A 22,868-nucleotide genomic window follows, 5' to 3' on the forward strand; every position below is an offset into this window, starting at 1 on the left:
TTATATATATCATATAATTATGAATATATTGAATGAACATTATATAATAATTATATAGTGTATATATATATATATATAATTCTATTAATGCTGCCCCTTTAAGAGAACTCTAATACACTAACCAAAAAAAAAAAAAAAATTAACTTACATAAGAAAAAATCAAACTGAGCTCTCCTCGTACAGCCCCAAGAGAATGCCTTTCCTGCTAGCTGTCTTGCATGCTTGACTATCCTTGTGTCTTCTATGATGTCCTCTTTGCCCCAAAGGCCACCTGGGTAACAGCAGTTGAGTCACTACAAACCTGTCCAGAATGCAGGATGTATTTCATTAACTACAACCAGCAAGTGGCTCTCGAATCCACTCACTCATCTATTCACTGGTTCAACCATGTGGCGGCACCTATGATGGGCCTGGCATTCTCTTCAGCTCTCAGAGAGCATTCTAGGCCGCGTGACGTAGTAAATGTTGCACATGGCGCTGGTGAGTTAAAATGCCAACCTAAGGTGCTTGGCCAATAAAAGACTCTTGACATCAGTGTCCATATATGGATATTATGACTTTAATTACCATCATGTAAGGAATGCTAGTGGCTAATACAGGCATTTCACCCCCAAACTGATTTTGATATGCCCTTTATTTTATGAACACAACACATCTGGTCACAAGATGCCTCCAGAGAGCACAATAAGCCAGCAGAGGTACAGGATGGACCTGGACAATAAATCCTGGACCACTGCCACGTTCAAGGGGCGGAGCTAGCGCAACATCATTTTCTTCCTGGAAAAGCAACGGATGCCGTGGAGCCCATGGGGGCCACTAGACCGACGGCATCTGCCACTGAGGAGGGGCAGACCCCCCCCCACTGTTGAGCTATGACACCTCTCTACTGATCTGGAGGCCGCCCCCCCCCCACCTCCTAATCAGGGAATAAGAAGCAGAGGGGAGATGGTTGTGGTCACAGTTTTTATGTAGTTCTCAAAGTCGCTGCCGAAGAAGGAGACGAGATAATGGTTGAGTATCCCGGCGAGGGACATGAGGAAGAGGAACAAGATGATGCGCTTGCCAAATATGTAGCCAGGGGTGCTGCGAAGGAAGGGAGAAGGGCGGTAGATGAAACACGCATGACACCATTGCGCCCAGAGATGCTACCACTTCCAGACACAGGGGCTTAAATTACATCATTGATTGAGTAATTCTCCGTTTACCCACTTCCTTCATAGCTAGGGGTGGAAGTGTCGCTGCCACTATTAACAGTTGCACATGTTGCAAAGCCAGGCGAAGGAGCCTGCTGTCTGTGCCTGCCATCCTTAGGGCTCAAGTGGCACTGGCTCCCTTAAGTTCTCTCAATGTCCCTAACTCCAGATCCTTGGTGACAGAACACTGGCAGGGCTTGACAGTGGTCAGATGGTGGGACGGAGGCTTGAGAGCACCACACCTCTGCAGGAGTGCCTGTAAGGCCTGTGCTGGAGGCTGGGGTGCAATGGAGCCTGTGCGAGGGGAGAGGATTTAAATAAACCAGACTGGGGGGAGAGTGGGGAGATGTTTTGGCCTCTGTGGGTTCAACCTTCCCTCCCGAGGATCCCTGGGAAGAAGTGAGGTTTGCACTAATGGGAGGTGAACATCCAGTGGTGGAAATGGCTCTTACATCCCAGAGGAGTGAGAAAAGGAAACCTTTCAAGGTCCCTGCCCCCAACCCCTTCTTCACCTGAAACTTTTTAGGCAGAGTCTCAGCTGGAGAGAAGTGACTGCGCAGGAAAAGTGACTGTCTAAAGTCAGTAAAGAGCCAGCAAGGGCCTCGGGCAATAAGCACTGAAGGCAGCCAGCCTGAGCCAACTCAGTGGGACAGGTGAGCCCTCCCCCACCCTCCCCCACCCTCCCCCACCCCCCCTCCCCCACCCCCACCCCAATGCCCGGGGCAGGCATCACAGAGGGAGCCAAAGCCAATGTCCATCAGTCTGTCTGTCCACAATTGAAAGGAACCCCAGTGGCCCAGCGGCACTCAACTTTCATAGCAAGTGTTTGGAAGTTGCTCAGCAGTTGGGTACCAACCTCCTTCCTACTCTGGCATCCGTGGACTAAGAGCATCAGCGCCTAGTGGGAGCTTGGCAAAAGCCCGGTCCTCCTCAAAGCAGGACACAGCAGCCCCTGTGTTCCAGCTAGCTCCCGGGAGAGTCACAGACAATGGAAAAGGAGTAGCTGGCTTGTTTGTTTGTTTGTTTTTTCGAGACAGGGTTTCTCTGTGTGGCCTCGGCTGTCCTAGACTCACTTTGTAGATCAGGCTGGCCTCGAACTCACAGCATTCCGCTTGCCTCTGCCTGCTGAATGTTGGATTAAAGGCGTGCGCCACCACGCCCGGCTCCACTGGCTGGCTCTTAATGCTTGAATAGAGAAAGTCCTAAAGGCCCATGTGTTGAAGAGTCTCCTGTGGGTGGCACTATTAGCAAACAACTGGGATTATGAGGGCACCGGCCTCGTCAGCTCACAGCTGACGTGGGGAACAATCAGAGGATGTAGTAGGCCGATAGATCTTGCCCATGTCATGGTACCTACGCTGTCAAGGCAACCTGCAGGATTCTCCCCTCATGTGAATTCCAGGGCTGGAATCACTTGGTCAGGGGTTGGGGGTGGGGCAGGAGGGTATACCCAAAGGGAGAAAAGAAAGTGCTGAGGAGGGCTGATGTGTAGTCTAGGGCTTGTATTCTTCTTGGCACTGCAGGTCCCCAGATCTATTTATTTACTCAATGGACGCTTGAGGTCTAAGATGCAGACTTGGGGTCTCATTTCTCTTGACGAGGAGATGTTCAATTCACAAGAGGCCTGGGAAGTCAGACCTAAATTATCCTTGCTGCCCCCAGACTCCGCAAAGGGGAACAGCGGCGGGGGGGGGGGGGGGACGGGGACGCGGTGAGGGTTGTGTGGTGGAAAGCAATCTGCAGCCTGGTGTGCTGAAACAGCCCTGTGAGACAAGGCTATACGAAGAGAAACGCTTAATGGGAAACCGAGGCAACTCTCCCAGGGAGGTGGGGGACCCTAGTCTGTGCACCCTTCTTTCAGTGACACCCTGTTGAGCCTTTGGCGGCAGGCAGAGTGTTGTTCAGCGTTAAGACCCCCCCCCCCCAGTGGGAAAGCAAGTGCACATCACATCTGGAGACCTACCTCTGCGTTCTCTCTCCCAGATAGCCGACAAAGTACTTTTGCCTCACAAACAAATACATCAGCCCCGCGAAGGCGGCAGGAACTTAGGAGAGAGAAATGAAGAAAGACGCATGTCAGAGTCACAGCCTCCCAGATGGTTGTCCGCACAACATGAACAGTGGTTAAGCAATCCGTGCTTGATCCCAACTCCAGCAGGGACATCGGGTTCTGAAAGTGGGGACCAGTACCCTGTCTCAGTCTGGGTCTCAGTCTGGGCAACTTGGAGAAGAAAGGCTTTGTTTCACACTTCCACAGCACAGTCCACCATTGGAGGAAGTCAGGGCAGGAACTCAAGACAGGAACCTGGAGTCAGGAGCTGACACACAGGCCACGGGGGCTTTGCTCCTTATGGCTTGTTCAGCCTGCTTTCTTATACAACCCAGGACCACCCAGTTAGTGGCACCTCCTATGTGAGATGGGCCCTCCAACACCAATCATTATAGAGACAACGCCACAGGCCTGCCTATAGGCCAATCATATGGCGGCATTTTCTCAATTAGGATTCCCTCTTTTCAGATACATGTAGGTTTGGCCACAGCTCTCCTACTATGTGTGAACAAAGGCCATTCTAAGCTCTCCTACTATGTGTGGACAAAGGCTGTCCACAGCTCTCTTACTATGCATGGACAAAGGCTGGCCACAGCTCTCCTACTATGTGTGGACAAAGGCTGGCTATAGCTTTCCTACTCTGTATGAATAAAGGCTGGTGATAGCCGTTCTATCAGGAGAAATTCTCGAAGTAAAATAGGACCACATGAATGAAACCTCTTTGACAGTCTCCCAGCATCATCCACACACCAACATGGCTTCCCTTAGAGAGAAGTTTATACAAGCCAGACCCCTCCAGCTCCAAAGCCCCCTGCTGGTTGGGACAGCTTTCCAATCTGTTTTCCAGCAGAAGAAATCTAAGCAAAGGCCAAAGGTCCATGAAAGCAATTGTCTTTCCCAGGTCAGCTCTGTACTTGGCATAGTGACCAGAACATATAGGCTTTCAATAATATTTATCAAATAAATGACCTATTAAAGACCAGCAAGGATCATGGAGGTAGCTGTGACTCCACGTCTTTCTGATTTCAAAACCTTGTCAGTTCCACCAGCAGCATCAACACCCTCTGTGAAACTCCCATCGTTACTGTGAACCATACAGAAGAAACACTTTTTATTCAACATTTATTTTTATTTTACGTGTATGAGTGTTTAGCCTGTATGTGCACTATGTGTATGCAGTACCCACAGAGGCCAGAAGAGGGAGTCAGAGCCCCTGGAACTGATGCTATGATGGTTGTGAGCTCCCTAGGTGGGTGCTGGGAACTGAACCTGTGTCTCTGCAAGAGCAGCCAGGGTTCTTAACCACCGAGCCATCACTCCAGCCCACAAAAGTAACACTTTGTTTGATAGACTTGCCAGATACACATTTTCTCTGTTGTGGTAGGTATTGTCCCCACTCCCCACCAGAATTACGTCACAGTGGCTTTCCCATGTGGACAGGTCTATTTTGACTTTTGTTGGCCCGTTTCTCTTTCAGTCAGAATTCAACTGGACATAAGCTAATAGGCGACAGGCATGGAAAAGGTTCATGTCCCCTGCCTTCTGCCAGGAATGGCAGTGACCATCTAAGCCTTAGAGTCTGGGGGACCTTGGGCCATGTAACTCACAAAGCTGGGCTCTGATGCAGCTGTTCTCAACCTGTGGGTCTCGACCCCTTTGAGAGCCGAAGGACACTCACCCAGGGGTCGCCTAAGACCATCCGAAAACACAGGTATTTACACTATGATCCATAACAGTAGCAAAGTTACAGTTATGAGGTAGCAACAAAATAGTTTTATGGTTGGGGCTCATCACAGCATGAGGAACTGTAATTAAAGCGTCACAGCATTAGAAAGGTGGAGAACCACTGCTCTAAAATTAAATTAAACTTTATGGAATTAAACAAGCCACTTGTCTCTCTGGATCTTGGTATAGTCTTAGTGAGAGCTTTGGGACAGAGTAGGCTCTGCTGTTCCTTTCAGGACCACCAACTAAATAATCTAGTGTGGACATTAAAAAACGGCCATGATCGGGCTGGAGAGATGGCTCAGAGGGTAAGAGCACTGGCTGCTCTTCCAGAGGTCCTGAGTTCGATTCCCAGCAACCACATGGTGGCTCACAGCCATCTATAACATGATCTGGTGTCCTCTTCTAGCATGCAGACACAACACTGTATACATAATAAGTAAAAAAAAAAATGGCCATGATCAACTATCTGTGGCTGATGCGTTTGAGCCCCCCGCAGCGTGTATGTTTGTTTTGACAGATGCATTTTTCCAGGGCTCCGAGACACTCTGCGACTCCCGTTTTATTCACTTCGCTGGAGAGGCGGCGGCAGGGTTATCTAGTACCGTTCAGACCCGCCAAGACTCATAACTCCTCCTATGGGTGTTCTTTGGCTTGGTTTTTCAAATACCAGATGTACTTTTATAATCTCACTCAGGGTGGAAAATGGAAAATAAATGATGAGTTACTGAGAGCCTCCAGCGTGCCACACGGCCTGTGTAGCGTCTCCTCTGACTGCCCATAGGAGTGACTCTCACACTTGGCAGCAAGATATCCAGCCACCCACCTACTTATCTTTTTTAATTTTTAAATGGATTCTTGGGAAGGGATTTTTGTTGTTGTTGTTTTAAACAGGGCTTTTTTCTGTGTAGCCCTGGCTGCCCTGGAACTTGCTCTGCAGAGCAGGCTGGCCTTGAACTCAGAGACTTGCCTGCCTCCTGAGCACTGGGAATAAAGGTGTGCGCCACCACCCAGCAAGGGATTCGTTGTTATTCTTTTTTAATTATGTGTATATAGTGTGTGTGTGTGTGTGTTAATGTGTGTGTGTGTGTGTGTGTGTGTTAATGTGTGTGTGTGTGTGTGTGTTAATGTGTGTGTGTGTGTGTGTGTGCTGTATCCCCTGAGGTCAGAAGAGGGCATCAGATCCCCGAGCGCTATGGTCACAGGCAGTCATGAGCTCCCTAGGGTGGGTGCTGGGAATTGAACTCTGGTCCTCTGCAAGAGCAGCAAATGCTCTTAATCGCTGAGCCACCTCCCTCGTGCCCATCCACCTATTTTCTTTTAATGGTCCTTTTGTGTATTATTACTCCTCATACAAACTGGCATGCAGTAAATGTTCAAAGTGTGTTTACAATATACGTTAATACAGCAAAAGAATGCTTAGACGAACTCCAGGATTTAGAACTAAAAGTCGCAGGTTCTGATCCTGCCCATGAAGCTAAGCAACTGAAGAACGCTGAACCAGCGACTTCTTTCCCTGTGGTAAAGTGTCCACAAGGGTTGCAGGGAAACATACTTTATAGAGCAGTGGGAGAGCGGTGGGAAATGATAAAAGTGCAATGGTTTGTCACATGATTGCTTCCGGCCTTCCTGGATGTGCCCTGCCAGGCCACTGAAGCTGTCCCAAACACACTGAGCTATCACCAGGCAAATGCCAGGCTTGGCCACGGTTCCCGGTGCTCAGTCTCCAAAGAGAGGCAAAAGCGTGTGATTCCGGTTTCCATGTAATTGCAGAGGATATCTGGGAAACAATCCGGACCATGGGCGGCTGATTACTCTGGTCCGGCTGGGATCCAGCCTGTGCTCAGCAGATACGAGCCTCCGTGCTGGGGGCTTATTAACAGAAGAACCAGCAGCCGCAGTCCCAAAATAGATCCCTCGGGCGCTCGCTCTCATTGACGATGCCCTTGTATCTGAGCTAAGGCTGCTTACGGATTCTGAGTCACATTTAGCCTTAAACCAGCCACCAGGGAGCAAGCATTAGCAATGCAGGACCACACCATGCCGCGCTCTCACTGGGCATGCCCGGAACACAACCTCCCCTGGGCTCTCATCTCTCCAGGGCGGGGGCGTCGTGCATGAGAGCTGGAGGTCCGGTCATGCTAATCAACCAAATGCCTGCCCTTTGAACCCCGCCACCCCACCCCACCCCGAGAGCTGCACATTATAGAAAGAGATCTCACAAAAGAAAGTAAGTCCCGGTTACCTTGGCTGCAAAGCAGTCCCGCAGTCCAGAGTACCACAAGGAAAGTGGGGTACGCATCTACGCAGTTCTGGCTGTGGGGCAAAACAGGGCAGAAAGCAATCAAAACACATGTGACTCCAGTGTGGCTTGAAAATTACCTGAGGCCCCCAGTTCACAGTTACCACTGTGCAAGGGTCACAAACCCTTGCTCTAAGCTGGAAGAGAGACAGCAGCCACGTTCAGCAGACATGCAAGCAAGTGTGCTCAGAACTCACTAGCTCCTGCTCTCAGGTATAGCGCTGCGTTTCCTGACTGGCTCACTTTGGCAGGGCTCCCGGTGGGCGGTGCCCACGCACTTCTCGGAATAAGAAGCGAGCAATGCAGACAACAAGGTGTGGTCACTGTCTGAACAGGAAGGGCAGAATAAAAATGCGCGACTGAGGGTTACTGTGGCCACAGGAGGCAGCAGTCCAAGCGGAGGGACAGAGCCTCAAAGCATTAAAGGAACCAAAGTTCATTCACAAAAGCGGTGGGAGAAGATCTCTGACAGTCCCTGCTCCGGGCGCATGCTGCCGCTGTGTGCCAGGCACTGTTCTGGTATTTGCCACCCACTGTCTCCCTTACAAGCGCCCCACATGCCCGGGACAGACTCTGTGGGTTTTCTTTCGCTATTGTAACAAGTGGCCACTCACTTGGTGGCTTAAGACACAACCACAAATTCATTTAGTCACCATTCTAGAACTGGGAGTCTGAAATTAATCTCCCTAAGTGCAGACAGGTCTGCGTTCTCTCTGAAGCTCAAGTGGGCAGGGGAGTTACTGCCTTGACTCCTCAGACTCTACCGATCCCCGGCCTCCCTTGGCACAGCCCCTTCAAAGCTAGGGAGGGCCAAATAGCCTTTTACTGTGAAACCTATCTCCTCGTTTAAAAGATTCCGTTTGTGGGGCTGGAGAGATGGCTCAGTTGTTCAGAGCACTTGATGCTCTTCCAGGGGACCATACTTAAGATGCCAGCATGTATCTCTGCGGGCTCACAACCACTGGTAACACCAGCTCCAGGGGACTCAACGACTTCTTCTGGTATCTTTGGGTACGTGCATGCAAACGATACACACACACACACACACACACACACACACACACACACACATGACACACACACACACACACACACACACGATACACACAGAGAGAAATAAAAATAAACAAACACGCCTATAATCCCATCACTTGTGGAGGCAGAGGCAGGCAGATCTCTGTGAGTTCGAGGCCAGCCTGATCCACAGAGCAAGTCCAGGACAGCCAAAGCTACCCAGAAAAACCCTGTCTCGAAAACCCAAAAACCAAACAAATAAGCCTGACTCACGTGAGCCTGAAGAGATTAGTTTTAAAACCAACCTGAATTTTTCCGTGTAATGAAATAACAGTCTCCTAGGAAGAGGGTGTGTTAGGGGCTGTTATTCTGCCTGCCGTAATTACAGCCCTGTTTAGATGAGACACCAAGGCCCACAGCAGCTGACTAACTGTCTGGGTTCTTCCACTTAGGCTGAGGAAGGCCAGAACCCACCCCTGCCCACTTTGTCTCCAGACCCTGGCACAGTACACAGTAAGTGTCCTTGGGAACAGCTTGCAGTCCGGAAGTACAACTAAAGCAATACATGCAATAAACATGGAAAAGCAACAGGACAAATGTACGAGAGGTGTTCAGGGAGCACCAACAGCTGACTGCGGCCCGGTCCTTGGTGGAACTTTAAGCAGCTTCAGCTTTAACCAGGCAATCCACCTCTCTGGTTTTAGGTTCCTCGCCCACAAAAAGAAGAGTGGGGCTGTAGTTGTGCCCTCGGAGGCTCTAAGTCAGTGGAGTAGCACAGAGGCTCTCCTGTGGGCCCCACCTCAGCAAAGCCCAGGGCACCTGAGGACTCACTAGATACACAAATGCCTGCACAGCTAGTGCGCGCGTCAGCTGAAACTGGCCACGGAACTCGGCCGCCCTTCCGTGCCTTAGTACATCTTCCAATAGTTCTGTGCATGGTGCAATTGGAGAGCCACGGGTCAGCAGGGTTCAAACTATGCAGGTAAGAGCCAAGCTGCAATGTCCAGGCCGCTTCTTGCTAGGGTCTCGTGCCTCAGAGCCACTTTTGAGTATGGGTACAGTACCCCCAAATATTACATGTGTGACACATTGATCCCCAGAACTGAGGACTAATCACCTACAACACCAAAGCAGCACCCTGCTGGCCTTATGGGGTGAGGCGGTCTGGATCCACACAGGCTCCACAGGCCTAGTGAACACAGAATTCCAAGAGGCAGGCGGGCCTGTGGGTCTTACACACTGCCCGTTTGCAGTTCCTCACTTGCTGAGTAAAGTGCAGTTCAAAAATCTACTAGTAGCTGGGTGCAGTGGTGGCGCACGCCTGTAATCCCAGCATTCGGGAGGCAGAGGCAGGCAGATCACTGTGAGTTCGAGGCCAGCCTGGTCTACAAAGTGAGTTCAGGACAGCCAGGGCTACACAGAGAAACCCTGTCTCAACAAAACAAAGCAAGAATCTGCTAGTAATGAGGGTTTCCCCCTGCCGTGGCTGGAGTCTCATTTTTTGCTTGTTTTGAAGGGGTAGTTTGGGAAGGAACAGGCACGTTCCTGTGTGTGCATGCGTTTGCACATCTGTGTGTGGAGCCTGGTGCTTGCCAATCAGGCTGGCCTGGGAGGCCCAGGGGCCCACCGGTCTCTGCCTCCCCAGTGCTGGGTTACAGGCTCTAACGACTACACTCAGTTTCCTTTTCTTCTTTTCTTTCACACGGGTGCTGGGGGTTGAACTCTGGTCCTCACGGCTGCGTAGCGAGCACTTGCAGCATGAGCCGTCTCCACAGCCCTTGAAGTAGTAAAATCCTGGCTGGGTAGTGAAAGGCGAGGACCCCTAATTTCCCAGGAACCCTAACCTTGGGGAGAACTGTCCGATGACTCAGCGGGCCTCCCACAGCTCCCGCCTATCTCTCAATGACCTTCTCCTAATGAAGCGCTCTCTGTGTAGAGCTCGTAGGTCTGAATGGAGCTACTGTTGCCTTTTGTATCTTTTCCTTTTTCAAAACAGAAGTGGCGAGCCCCTCTTGACCCTGCCTTGAGGTCTAAACAGGATCTGCTCAGCGGGTCTTGCAGTAAATAGCCATGCTGTCTTACAGGTGAAAGGCCAAGAGCTGGCTGTTTCATGGGGAGGCCCTGGGCTATCTTTTCTTTCCTCCCCCCCCTTCGCCCCACCACTGGAAATATAATGAGAGACACTTTAAAATTCTGTTGGTCTGTTTGGATTAAGTTAAAATAAGGAAATATTGTAATAGCTAATTATACTATCAACACCTGGCAATAGGCTCCTGGTAGATTTTAAATTACTCTGCACTTTGAATTACTATACACTGCTTGGAAAGTGAGCCCACAGCAGACACCGAGGGATGCTGGGGGGTCGTGACAGTAGGGTGACACTTCTCAGAATGTGTCCTGACAGAACGTGAACAGAAAGGGGAACCTGTGAGGTTAATTATGACATCCCCTCTCGGCGAGTTAGACCATCTTTAGCACACGGAGCTTCTCGGACATAACCAGAAGCACTCGCTCTTCGCCGTCACATTGTTAATGACCCATCTTGGATCGCATTTCAGGAAATCGCACATCCCTGGGCGCCCGGCTCATCCCACGCCTGTGCCTACCTGCACTCCCAAGGAAGAACCTGCAGTCAGCTGACCAGCACTTTCCTGCCAAAGGCAAACGCTGACTCGGGTTCACTACCTGTGCTTCTGCGCCGGGACCAGAGGGTTGCGCCTATATTCTGTGCGTGTGAAAGAGTCAAGGTCCAGCTCGGTTAGTCTCGAAAGCTCTGACTCAGCACTCACAAGCTGTTAATGGAGGGCATCCGGCCTGACCGACTATTCTGATGCCGGCTGGGTCATCTGTTGACCCCACTGCCTCAGACTCTCACACTAGCTACATCCCTGGGCAATCATAGCTCATGCTAAAATAACATTACCTTGGGTTTTTAATGTCTGACAGCAAATATCATTTGCCTTCACATTATTTGTCCTTTATAGCCAAGGTCTCAAAATATTCATGATCTTACAGTCGTCAACCAAAATCTGGGCCTTACAGCTTACGACAGATATGTTTCTGTAGATGCTCAGCACGCATACGGCTGTCAGTCTGTGTATTAACAACAGGCATCGCTTTGCATCTTGAGTTTTAGATAGCAAGAGTAAATGCGTGCTCTTGGGCTATGCGATGGCCTGGGCGTTAAGAGCATTGGCTGTGCTTGCAGAGGACCTAGGTCCAGTTCCCAGCCCCATGTGAGGCCACGTAACTGCAGATCTGGTGATCTGGTGCCCTCTTCTGGTGCCCGTAGGCACTGCACACACGTGGTGTACACACACACATGCAGGCAAGACACTCATACACATAAAACTAAATGGCTCTTCAAATACATCCTCTTTTCTTCCTCCACCTCTTCTTGGTGCGTTTAGAGGGCCCTGGAGAAGAGACTGTCGGGGTGTGTAATTCTATCAGAATGTCACCATCACCTTCCCGATGGTCTCTTGGCATAGGCAGACAGGCAGAGCACCACTAGGCTACCAGACCACAGCTACACAGATCTCCAGTCCCTTGTGCAACCGACACAGGCACAAAGAGATGGCTGTCGGCTGAAGGAGGAAGTGGTCTTCCTCACAGAACCACAACAGTGTCTGAGCAATCTCTGTCTTCTAGAAAGTTCTCTTCCCCCACGTCTTTACTTCCTACCTCTCCACACACAACTTCCCTACCTTATTCTCCGTCACCTCGCAAGGCTGAGCGGTAAAGACACATGGATTTTGAAAACTGGGCTGCAAGGCAGGCAGAGATGGTGCACACCTTTAATCCCAGCACTTGGGAGGCAGAGGCGGGCGGATCGATGTGAGTTCGAAGCCAGTCTGGTCTACACAGTGAGTTCGAGGACAGCCAAGGATACACAGAGAAACCTTGTCTTGGAAAAACAAAACAAAACAAAGAAAGAAAAAAGAAAGAGAGGAGAGAGGGGGGAAGGAAAAAGGGAGGGGGAGAGAGAGAGAGACAGGGAGGGGGAGAGACAGGGAGGGGGAGAGGGAAAGGGAGGGAGAGAGAGGGAGGGGGGCTGGGCTGCAGTATCCTCAAGGTCGGGTCCCTCAAACACATCCATCACTTCCTATTCACCTTGTAAGTATTTTTATCTTTGGAAGCTCCGCACAATCACAAAGTTTCTAAGCCACTTCCCCTGGCCAGGAAGTTGCACCACCAGCCTCAGGGTGCTTCTGCAATTTGGATGCTAGCAGGCAGAGGGGCCTGGTGTAAGCTCACTGCGGCATAGAAACAAAGTGCTTTCTCTCCCAGGGGGAGGTGGTGGAAAGGAGATGGCCACACCCGGTACCCAACTGCCTCCGGATGCTGGCCAAAGCACAGGCAAGAGGACCACACATCAAAGAGAGCCTGGGCTACTCGGTGAGACCATGTGTCAAAAAAAAAAAAAAGAAAGAAAGAAACAAGACCATCCAGGCTGTGCCACCTCTTGCGGCAGCAGGGTAGAAACTTAACTTCCAAGAATGTGTGGGGTGCTGGGCGTGGTGGCGCACGCCTTTAATCCCAGCACTCGGGAGGCAGAGGCAGGCAGATCGCTGTGAGTTCAAGGCCAACCTGGTCTACAAAGTGAGTCCAGGACAGTCAAGGCTACACAGAGAGAGCCTGTCTTGAAAAGCCAAAAACAAAACAAAACAAACAACAACAAAAAAGAATGCGTGATTGAGCCGTCCACTATGGCTTCTCACAGGAGGACTGCAGAGTCTGTAAAAACTCAGTGTCACTGTGAGAGAGTGGCCAGAGGGACAGTTCTCAGCCCTACTGCTAGAAACTGGTGGTTTTCTTTGAGCAATTTTGTCTCCACCCTGATCAAGCTCATCACATGGCATTTCTGGGGGGGGTGGGGTGGAAAGGGAGGCTTTTGTCTTATCTCCACAGAAAACACTACAGAAACATTGATGACAACCTACACATTCTCCCTGCCTCTTCTCCTCAAAATGGGTCTGCAATACCTTTTAACCCTCGTATTTTAATGCCTTAAATTGACTCCTATTATTAACAAAGCCAAGGCCTAGACGGAGACAAAGAAATCTCCTTGTGGGTACTTCAGCAAAGGACTTCCTTAATCTGGTAGGAGTGTCCCCTAAGGAGGGGCAGGAGGGGGATGGAAATCAAGCATCTCAGAGTGCTCTACAGAGGCTCCTAAAGTGATTGCTCTAGACAAGGCATGCATCAATTAGTTTAGGGACAGGGGAGGGAGGTGGGAAGGGGGTGGGGTTAGGGCAGGCAGGGCCAGGAAGTATCAATGGAAAAGGCCCTTCCTAGGATAGCTTATTCCCCTAGGCCCTCCCTAGGATGGCACATCCCCCCTAGACCTCCCTGGGATGGCACATCCCCCCTAGACCCTCCCTGGGATGGCACATCCCCCCTAGACCTCCCTGGGATGGCACATCCCCCCTAGACCCTCCCTGGGATGGCACATCCCCCTTAGACCTCCCTGGGATGGCACATCCCCCCTAGACTCTCCCTGGGATGGCACATCCCCCTTAGACCTCCCTGGGATGGCACATCCCCCCTAGACCTCACACAAAGGGTGACTGGCATCTCCACAAGAGGTGTGCTCATTGCTGAGGCCAACCACATCCTCAGCTGCAGAGTCAGTAGAGTCTACAAGAAGCTGGTGATAGCTGAGTGGGAGCCTCCCCCACCCTGAGCAGCTCCCCCAGCTCGGGTAGGGGCCCCTTACACAGCCCTCTGGCCTTCCTTAGAGAGCCCCTGACTTTGACCCTACTGTCCGGTGGCCATGGCTTCCCTTCCCTTGGGAGTACCTTTGGAAGAATCAAAGTCACCCCTGGGGTTGGAACCGACAGGCCGTCTCGAGGTAGCCCTATATCAAAGCGGGGAGCCTGCCTTCTGACTAGCAGCCTTGGTAGCTGATGCTGCCTAGATACAGTCTAGGTAAGTGAGAACCATCCTTGAGTAACGCCTTTTCAGGTTTGCAAGAACCCCACCAACCTCTCTCCATGGCCACTCAGGTGTCTCCCGGCAGCTCTTCTTCTCAAGAGTCAAGGCACTGCTCTCAGGGCCTCCTTCTTTCTACCTTCCATTTGATTGCTCAAGGGGACCCCGTTCTGTGAAACTCACTGATCCCCCCCCCCCGCCCCGCCCCGCAGACTGCCACTGGACAAGGCCAGGGTGGTGGGCGGAAGACACTTCTCGAGATGCCGTGAATCACAGCGAGCCTGAGCTGAAGGGTTTCGGCGCCCACAGGAAACTGCTCCGCGTGGGCGCTAAAGGCTGCTGGGTGTTGCTGGATCATAGCGGCCACACCTCCCCTCCCCCTGCCCCACCGCCTCCCTCCCAGGCTCTCGCCAAGACGAGGAAGGGTCTTTCCACGTGAAGTTCAGCCTTCCCAGGCTTCCGGGAAGCCTGCCTCCTGGACATTTTGAAGGTCGGCAGAGGCAAACTGCCACGGGAGACAGTCTCGCTCCTTCATGCCTGTGTCCTCACCGGACAGCAGCATTGGTGTTTGAACTCACTTGGCAGTGTAGACCCGCTCAAAGGCAAGAGTCCCGGTCCTCTGGAAGCTTCTTCCCTTCTGAGTCTTGCTTTCGTGCTCCACCTTGTGGGCGAAGAACGCTGCCAGAGGGAAAGGTTTGAATATGGTTCAGTCAGGCACATCCAGAAGTCTGCTCTTTAACCGTTTCCCTAAAATGTTAAATTGGATTTTGTGTCCAAACAGGGCCTCCACGTCCTCCCAGCCACTTCGCTGATGCACCTGGCGTTGGGACAAAGTAGGAAAAGAGACACAGCTTTGCCTTAAGAAACTCAGAGTTGAAAGATACTGGCAGCTGCGCGGTGGCGCACACCTTTGACCCAGCAAGGCAGAAGCAGGGGGAAGCAGATCTCTGAGTTCAAGGCCTGCCTGATCTACACAGTGAGTTCCAGGATAGCCAGTGCTACTCAGAGGAACCCTGTCTCAAAAAAAAAAATTGACAACCAAGAAAAGTAGAAATTATACTATAGAACAATCTATGCCACAGGATGTTCAGAGTCCAGAGAAAAGGATACCTAAGATAAAATCTGAAGAATAAGTAAGAACTGGCCAAGTAGTTGTGGGGAGCATACACAAAGGCCAGAGACAGGAACACGCGTCTGTGGCTTAGTGGATCCAGCTCAGCCTCTGGAGAACTACAAATGAGGCTAAAGAGGTGGCTAGTGAATGATTATTTTTAAAGGATAGTTTCCCAATTGTATAGATTACTCTTAGGTTTGTTTGTTTGTTTGTTTTATGTATACGGGTCTGTTTCCTGCAGGTAAGTATGTGCACCACATGTATGCAATACCCAAAGAGGCCAGAAGAGGGCGACAGATTCCCCACCAAACTGGGCTTACAGATGGGTCTATGAGCCACTACGTGGGTGCCGGGAACTGAACTCAGGTCCTCTACAAGAGCAGCCCAACAGCCGAGCTGTCTCTGCCGCCCCAGCAAATGATTATTTTAATGACATATCTGTTGTCAACTACCATAAACCAGATAGTGAGCCTGCTGCATCTGAAAACAATAGACTAAGATCCCTGACCCAAGGAGCTCACGTTTTACAGATAATAGAAGGTGAGGAGACTGGAGGACAGTGAAACATCTAGGACACAACTGCGCTGTGCATTAGCTATGGACAGAGGAGATGGAGGTGGCTGGGGTGTGGCCCACAGGAAGAGCACTTGCCCTGCACATGAAATTCCCTGGGTTCTACTCCAGATTAGAAAAATAGAGAAGAAAGGGGGGTCAGGGCTGCAGCTTGGTTGGTGGGGAGTTTGCCTAGCCTGCGCAACGCCCTGGGTTTCGTCCCTGGTGTCACATAAACGTGAGCACCATGCAGACACCTCAGGGGTAAAAGCAGGAACATCTGGAGTTCAGTCATATGGTGAGTTTAAACCCAGCCTGAGACACACAAGAGAGAGAGAGAGAGAGAGAGAGAGAGAGAGAGAGAGAGAGACAGACAGACAGACAGACAGACAGACAGACAGACACTAGTAAAAGGCCGCCAATGTGTACAACATAGGATGCCCAGAATGAGGCTCATGAAGAAGGCAGCATCTGCCCCAAGACCCAGAGAAACTGAGATTCTAGAAACGATCATCTTGTTTAGGGAACCCATGAGACCCTGGTGGGAGCTCTGTGAAGAGATAAACGGGGGGGGGGGGGGGGGTTCCGTTACACGCTGAGCAGAGCAACAGCAGGAGCAGAAGCTGCTGTCTTTGGTGCCTCTGGTGTCTGGAGAAGGCTCACCCAGCATGGGAAGAACGCTTAGAGCTGACGGAGCCCTTGGCTTTAGTGGCGCAGGAGGCAGAATCCAGAGGGTGCTGCAGTAGATGGGACGGTGCACAGTAGCGCGCACAGGTTAGGCAAATTCTCTACTGACCAGACCTCTCCAGCTCCCCCGCCCCAGCTCCTATTTTATTCCTTTACTCCCATTTAGGAAGTGGAAAATGGGGGATGTGGTTGGTTTCTTTCTTTATCCATTTCTTATTTGTCTCCTCCAAAAGCTATGAAAAGGGCACCTTATCGACTGCACCACATAGATCTTTTCATGGTTTTCACACACACACACACACACACACACACACACACACACACACATACACACACACACTAATAATAATAATAATAATAATAACAACAACAACAACAACAACAACTTGTAGAAACACTCCCATTCTGAGGCTCTCGCCTCCAAACATGAGATGAGGTTGGCCTCGTGGAATCAGGAGGCTAGTTCCTCAGTCAGCTCCGGTACTTAGCTACCTCTGCTGGCCTTGCCAGCCCCTATGTTCTCAGAAAAGCAAAGTCTTCCTTTTCCCCAGGGTGAAACGGTCTCCCTGCTGCCTAAATCCAACCTCCCACATTTGTCTCCTCACTGCTGTTCTCACTCCTTTAGCTCTCAAGCTTTCCCTTTCTGTTCCCATCATCAAAAGACACCTGCAAAGGCACCTGCAAAGACACCTGCAAAGACACCTGCAAAGGCACCTGCAAAGGCACCTGCAAAGACACCTGCAAAGGCACCTGCAAAGACACCTGCAAATCCTTCCTACCCACAAATCCAAACGTAAGCCATTCCCCCAGGCCAGTATCTGTGGACATCAGCCTTTACCTGCCTCCCTCCTCATCAGCGTTTCTAAGCTCCTGTCATCCTCCAGTAAATTCCAGAAGCCATGTAGGCAGGGACCATTAGTACTCCTTTTCCTCAGTAGATGTTAATATTTCCAAGCAGCCCCTCGGAATTCACCACAAAGGGGACCCTGGCAACTTGTCACCGGCAACACCTTACAGCCGCCACAGGTGCTTGTTTTTCATCTAATACACTTGTCGGTGGGGAATGGGGCGACGCGGGGTGGGGGTGGTGCGGAGAACTCACATAAGGCCCTGGGGATCACATACGAAAGATCCTCAGACTTCATTCATTGCCAAGTAAGTGGGAGCTAGTGGAGTCACAGGTGCAGTTTGGCAGACAAATGGCCTATACTAGGCTGTTCTATTAGGGCCGGTGCTGGTGTTATTGGGAGCTGTTTCTCCATCGGTCAGTCTCACCCTTCCTAACACAGCTCCTAATGCTGTGGTGACCCCCCAGCCATAAAATTATCATTGTTGCTGCTTCAAAGCTGTTGCTGCTGTTATGAATTGTCTTGCAAATATCTGTGTTTTCTGATGGTCTTAAGCGACCCCTCTGGGGGTGGCGACCCACGAGTTGAAGACCACTGCTCTGCGGTCTTCCTTTCAGAAAGAAGCCCTGGAAGCCAGGAGGCAGCTTTGTGGTGGAGGATGGAGAAGGATGCCTACTGACATGCCCACCCCCATCCCCGTCACTTGATGGGCTGTGGGAACAGCACTCTAGCCAGAAAGTGTCCTTTCTCGATGTCACCACATCCAGGACAGCCCTCCTTCATCCACCTTCTCCCTTGGTCTCCTGTAAAAGTCGCTTTCCCCAGAAACAGATGCCCTTCTACTTTGATGGAGTTGCTTTCTCAATAAATCTACCATAAGTTGGAAATATTTTAAGTCAAAATACATTTAAAGACACCTAACCTGTTCAATGGCACAGCTTAGGCTGGACCACCTTAAATATGCTCAGAATACTCCTCAATTCCATAGCTTAGGCTGGACCACCTTAAATAAAAGCAACTTGGGGAGGAAAGGGTTTATGTGGCGTATGCGTCCATATCACTGTTCATCATCAAAGGAAGTCAGGACAGGAAGGAACTCAAACAGGACAGGACCCTGAAGACCGGAGCTGATGCCGAGGCCACGGAGGATGCTGCTCACTGGCTTGTTCCCCATGGCTTGCTCAGTCTGCTTTCCTATACAGCCCAGGACCACCAGCCCTGGAATGACATCACCCACAATGGGCTGGGCCCTCCCCCACGCATAACTAATTAAGAAAATGCCTTACAGTCAGACCCTCCGTAGGCATTTTCTCAGTTGAAGTTCCCTCCCCGTCAGCCTCCCTCTCTCTCTCTTCTTTTCTTTTCTTTTTTCGAGACATGGTTTCTCTGTGTAGCCTTGGCTGTCCTGGACTCACTTTGTAGACCAGGCTGGCCTCGAACTCACAGAGATCCACCTGCCTCTGCCTCCCAAGTGCCGGGATTAAAGGCATGCACCACCACGTCCGGCTCTGAAGTTCCCTCCTCTCTGACGACTCTAGTTTGTGCCAGGACAGTGAGTTAGAGACAATTTGCATTTTTTTCTTCCAGATTTGCCTTGTGACAAAGCCATTGGCCCCTTGGCAAGAGGACAGCGGCAGGCTTCTTGGCAGCTGTGCTGGAAGAGCTGTTTCTTTTATTTATTTATTTATTTATTTATGGTTTTTCGAGACAGGGTTTCTCTGTGTAGCCTTGGCCATCCAGGACTCACTTTGTGTTTCTTAGTTCGTGTGTCTCCAAGATGCATCCTGCTGGCTCAGATGGGAAGAGGGCCTAAGAGTGCAATCATCTTGATGACTGGAGTGTTGGAAGGCAGAGGAGGAAGTCACACCAGGCAGGCTGAGCACCGCAGGGTCACCGAGAATGTGGAGCCAGCCACTGCACCTCAATGTCCAGGACACAAATAGTGTCCAATACTTGGTAACTTGGAAACATTCTTTTTTGACTAGCAAAAAGTTTTCAGAGTGGGACTTTGTGGCGGGCGGAAAGTGAAAACCGCAGGGTTTTTTTTCATTTATTTGTTTTGTTTTGTTTTCATGTCTTTTTAACTCTCTTGCATGGGTTTTAGAGAAAACCCGGGGTTTGTTAGAATTACAAAAAGAGGCCTGACCTAGGACTTGGTGTTGGCCAAAGCTCCCGCTTACAGAGCAGCACAGGTGCTGTGTCTCAACTTATTTAAATGGTTCTTCTGTCCCAAACTTACAGAAGGTCCTCCCAGATGACTTGAGGCTCGCCTGGGAGCTCAGGCCCCTCCCTGACAGGAGATGGCAGCTGATCCGAACCACTGTGTGAAGTAGTTGTACAGGGCGGCGGAGGCGGCATGCCCATCCCTGATCACAGGTGGCGCTGACCCCAAGCTACTCAGGCTCCACCCTGTTCTGTGCTGCCCGGCTCCTGGGGGGCTGAGTGGCATGGGGGCAACCTGGTCATTTGCTTGCCTAGCACAGAAGGGTCTCCAGTCTGTCTGGGAGCCTTGCAGCTTCCCCTGATGTGTTTCTGAACAGAGAGGACAGTGGTGAAAGGCAACCTGAACTTCCCGTTGAGGCCAGTTCCAGCTGCACTGGCAGGGGGAGGGCATAGTCCGCTGGGTCTCCATGCCCATCAGGTACAGCGCAGGGTACAGTGGAGACGGCCAGAGGGAGCCCCTACCCAGGGCTAAGCGAGCACTGTGCCTGCCACACACGGCTGTTCCTGGAAGGCAGCCTTGCTTACGGTCCTATTATCAGGCCCCCTGGACACAGCCTGGTGCCAAGCAAGGTCTCTGCAGCTGTGTGCAGGTTGGCTGTTTGCCCCACCCTGTCAATTACAGAACCAAGAGAGCCAACCCTGCGTGAGACAGCAGTGGCTTGAGGAAGTAGTGGCCTAAGTAAGCCACTTGTTCCCTCTCCGAGTTGCAAGTCCATTAAGTGTGATGTGACGTGAAGGTGGTTGGTGTCAACCACGCCACACTATTGCCATGTATAGAAAACTTATAGCACGCCAAGCTGGGCCTCCCTGACTTAGGAGGCCAAGGAGAGGCTTTGGTCTGTGCTCAACCAAAGAAACCCCAGCATCTCCACACAAACACCGCATTGTCCCAAGGTGGCTGAGCGCTCCAGGGTGTGACAGAATGTCACCATGAGCCGTTACCACAAAGCCACTAGTGCTGTTGCTCTGAGTTTCTCTTACTAAACTGTGAAGCCCAAAGCCACTGCTGTCCTTAACAACAACAACAACAACAAAACAACAAATCAGCCTGAAAACGGCCCAAGCAGAACTTGAAGCTCTGCACGGCTCTACCCTGCGCAGACTGCCCTGCTTAGTTCTTCAACTAGTGAGGTTAATGGCAATGCAATGCTAAGAAACAGGGACATTCTCCCACACAGACAGACAGACAGACAGACATGACAGTTAGGTGTGAGGGAGAGACAGAGACAGAGAGAGAGAGAGAGAGAGAGAGAGAGAGAGAGAGAGAGAGAGAGAGAGAGAGAGAGAGAGAAATTAGTGGTTCTCAACCTGTGGTCACGACCCTTTTGGGGGTCGAACAACCCCTTCACAGGGGTCACCTAAGGTCATGATAAAACAGATATTTACATTACAATTCACAACAGTAGCAAAATTACAGCTATGAAGTATCAAGAAAAACAATTTTATGCGGGCGTGGTGGCATTCACCTCTAATCCCAGCACTTGGGAGGCAGAGGCAGGTGGATCCCTGTGTACACTACCCTGCCTGGTCTACAAAGGGAGTCCAGGACAGTCAGGGCTACACAGATGAAAACCTGTCTTGAAAAACAAAACAAAACAACAGCAACAACAACAACAATAATAATTTTGTGGTTGGCGTGTCACCACAACATGAGGAACTGTGTTAAAGAATCACAGAGTTAGGAAGGTTAGAACCACTGAGAGAGAGAGATTAGTGGGAGTGTGTGTGTGTGTGTGTGTGTGTGTGTGTGTGTGTGTGTGTGTGTAAAGCTGTACACTGAAGGGCTGGGGTGTGGTAGAGAACGTAGCTAGGACATGCAAGACCCTGAACTCTATGCCCAGTAAGTACCACACGCACAGAAGCAATGCTGTACACCATATGCTTTGATGTTTCTTCAAATGAACTTTTTTTTTAAGTACAGAAGTGAAATCATGAAGTACTTTCTCCTTTACAGCCCTCAAGTCAGCCCCGGCCCCTGACACAGCAGCTCACTCAGGGCGGCATTTGAGGGGAGCTGTACCCTATGTTTCCTGTCCTGGCCCTCGCTTTCCACCTGCACACACTGGGGCCACGTTTCTCCAGCCCCTCAGGCTGCTGTCCTTCCTCTGTAAACAGGACCCACCATCGCCTCTGGAGGGGGAGAAGGCCCAGGAGCAGAGGAACCCAAGCTCACACTGAAAGGTGCCCACCCCTACACACTCAAGTGCAAAGCGGTAAACAGAGGTGTGTGTGCATGTGCATGTGTGTGCGCGCCTGTGTATGTGTGTGTGTGTGCACACGCATGTGTGTGTGTGCGCGTGCCTGACTTACTATAGCCCTGTTCCCCCTGAAGAAGGCCTCCCTTACCATTCTGGACCACGCTGATGAGGGTGACGATGACCAAAAGCACAACGTTGCCCACGGCCTCTTGATCCATGCTTGCTTCTGATTCTCCAGAGACAACTAGCCGGGGACCCAGTGCCTCAGCCTCGCTGCTGCATAGAAAGGGGAAGTTCCAGCCTGTGCTCTGGCTCTCGGCACCAGGGCTTCCAAAGGTCCCCAGCACAGTCGCGCAGGGCTGCTGCTCCTCCCCTCCCCCCCCATTCCCCTCGTCCCCTCCCCTGTATCTTCCCTCTTCCTCTTCCTCTACCTCCTCCCTTTGCTCCTTCAATTCGTACCCTTGCGTCTCCTCCTCCTTCCTCTCTCTTTTTAATTCTTTCTTTTCTAATTATTATTCAACAAAGCAGCTACATGTGTGGTTTGCTGTTACTTTCCGGGAATAGCGGAGCCTGGGGGAAAGCGATTGTGTGGCACATCCTCCACTATTGCTCGCCATGGGCAGCCTCCCTGGGAGCACTCAGCATGAATTCTGGACCCAGACCAGCATCAGGATCCAGAAGCCACCATCATTTCTTACATTTGCAATAAATAAATAAATAAATAAATAAATAAATAAAATTAAAATAAAATAAATAAAAAAGGGAAATAATATTTAAAAATAATAATAAAATGAATACAGCACCAAAAAGACCTGTGTCCCGAGAATGCCTTTTGTTCTTTGATGCGTTGTAGATGCAGCATAGCAGCCACATAGGCTGGGCTGAGTGAAAGGATGGGCGAATGGATGGATGGCTGAGTGATAGCGAGACAGCTGGTGTCTCCTCTCCCGCAAAAAAAGAAAACTATGAGCCAGGCATGGTGGCACACGCCTATGATCCCAGCACTCACAGGCAGAGGCAGGTGGATC

General features: G+C 50.8%; 1 protein-coding gene across 2 annotated transcripts; it reads right to left on the bottom strand.

The window, feature by feature from the left end:
* Positions 1-616: 616 nt before the first annotated feature.
* On the bottom strand, positions 617-22,185 carry ALOX5AP (arachidonate 5-lipoxygenase activating protein). Of its 2 annotated transcripts, XM_084761670.1 has the most exons (5): positions 21,989-22,185; positions 14,797-14,896; positions 7,214-7,284; positions 3,157-3,238; positions 617-1,083 (listed from the first exon to the last, which is right to left on the bottom strand). In XM_084761670.1, exons 1-5 carry the CDS (start codon positions 22,056-22,058, stop codon positions 921-923), a joined length of 486 nt encoding a protein of 161 aa, XP_084617796.1. In that variant the 5' UTR covers positions 22,059-22,185; the 3' UTR covers positions 617-920. The 2 variants fall into 2 exon arrangements, with proteins under 2 accessions (XP_084617796.1, XP_084617797.1); XM_084761671.1 differs by lacking the exon at positions 7,214-7,284 and having other exon boundaries at positions 21,989-22,116.
* Between the last annotated feature and the right edge of the window lie 683 nt (positions 22,186-22,868).

Source organism: Acomys minous, assembly GCF_964271855.1.
Source record: "Acomys minous genome assembly, chromosome: 16".
In the NCBI taxonomy this organism is placed as follows: domain Eukaryota; kingdom Metazoa; phylum Chordata; class Mammalia; order Rodentia; family Muridae; genus Acomys; species Acomys minous.

Coding starts and splice junctions, on each gene's coding strand:
- ALOX5AP (XM_084761670.1), bottom strand. CDS start 22,058: ATGGATCAAGAGGCCGTGGGCAACGTTGTGCTTTTGGTCATCGTCACC. Junction 7,285..14,796: donor GAGCGGGTCTACACTGCCAA/GTGAGTTCAAAC, acceptor TTTGCCCCACAG/CCAGAACTGCGTAGATGCGT. Junction 1,084..3,156: donor CTGGGAGAGAGAACGCAGAG/GTAGGTCTCCAG, acceptor CTTCCTTCGCAG/CACCCCTGGCTACATATTTG.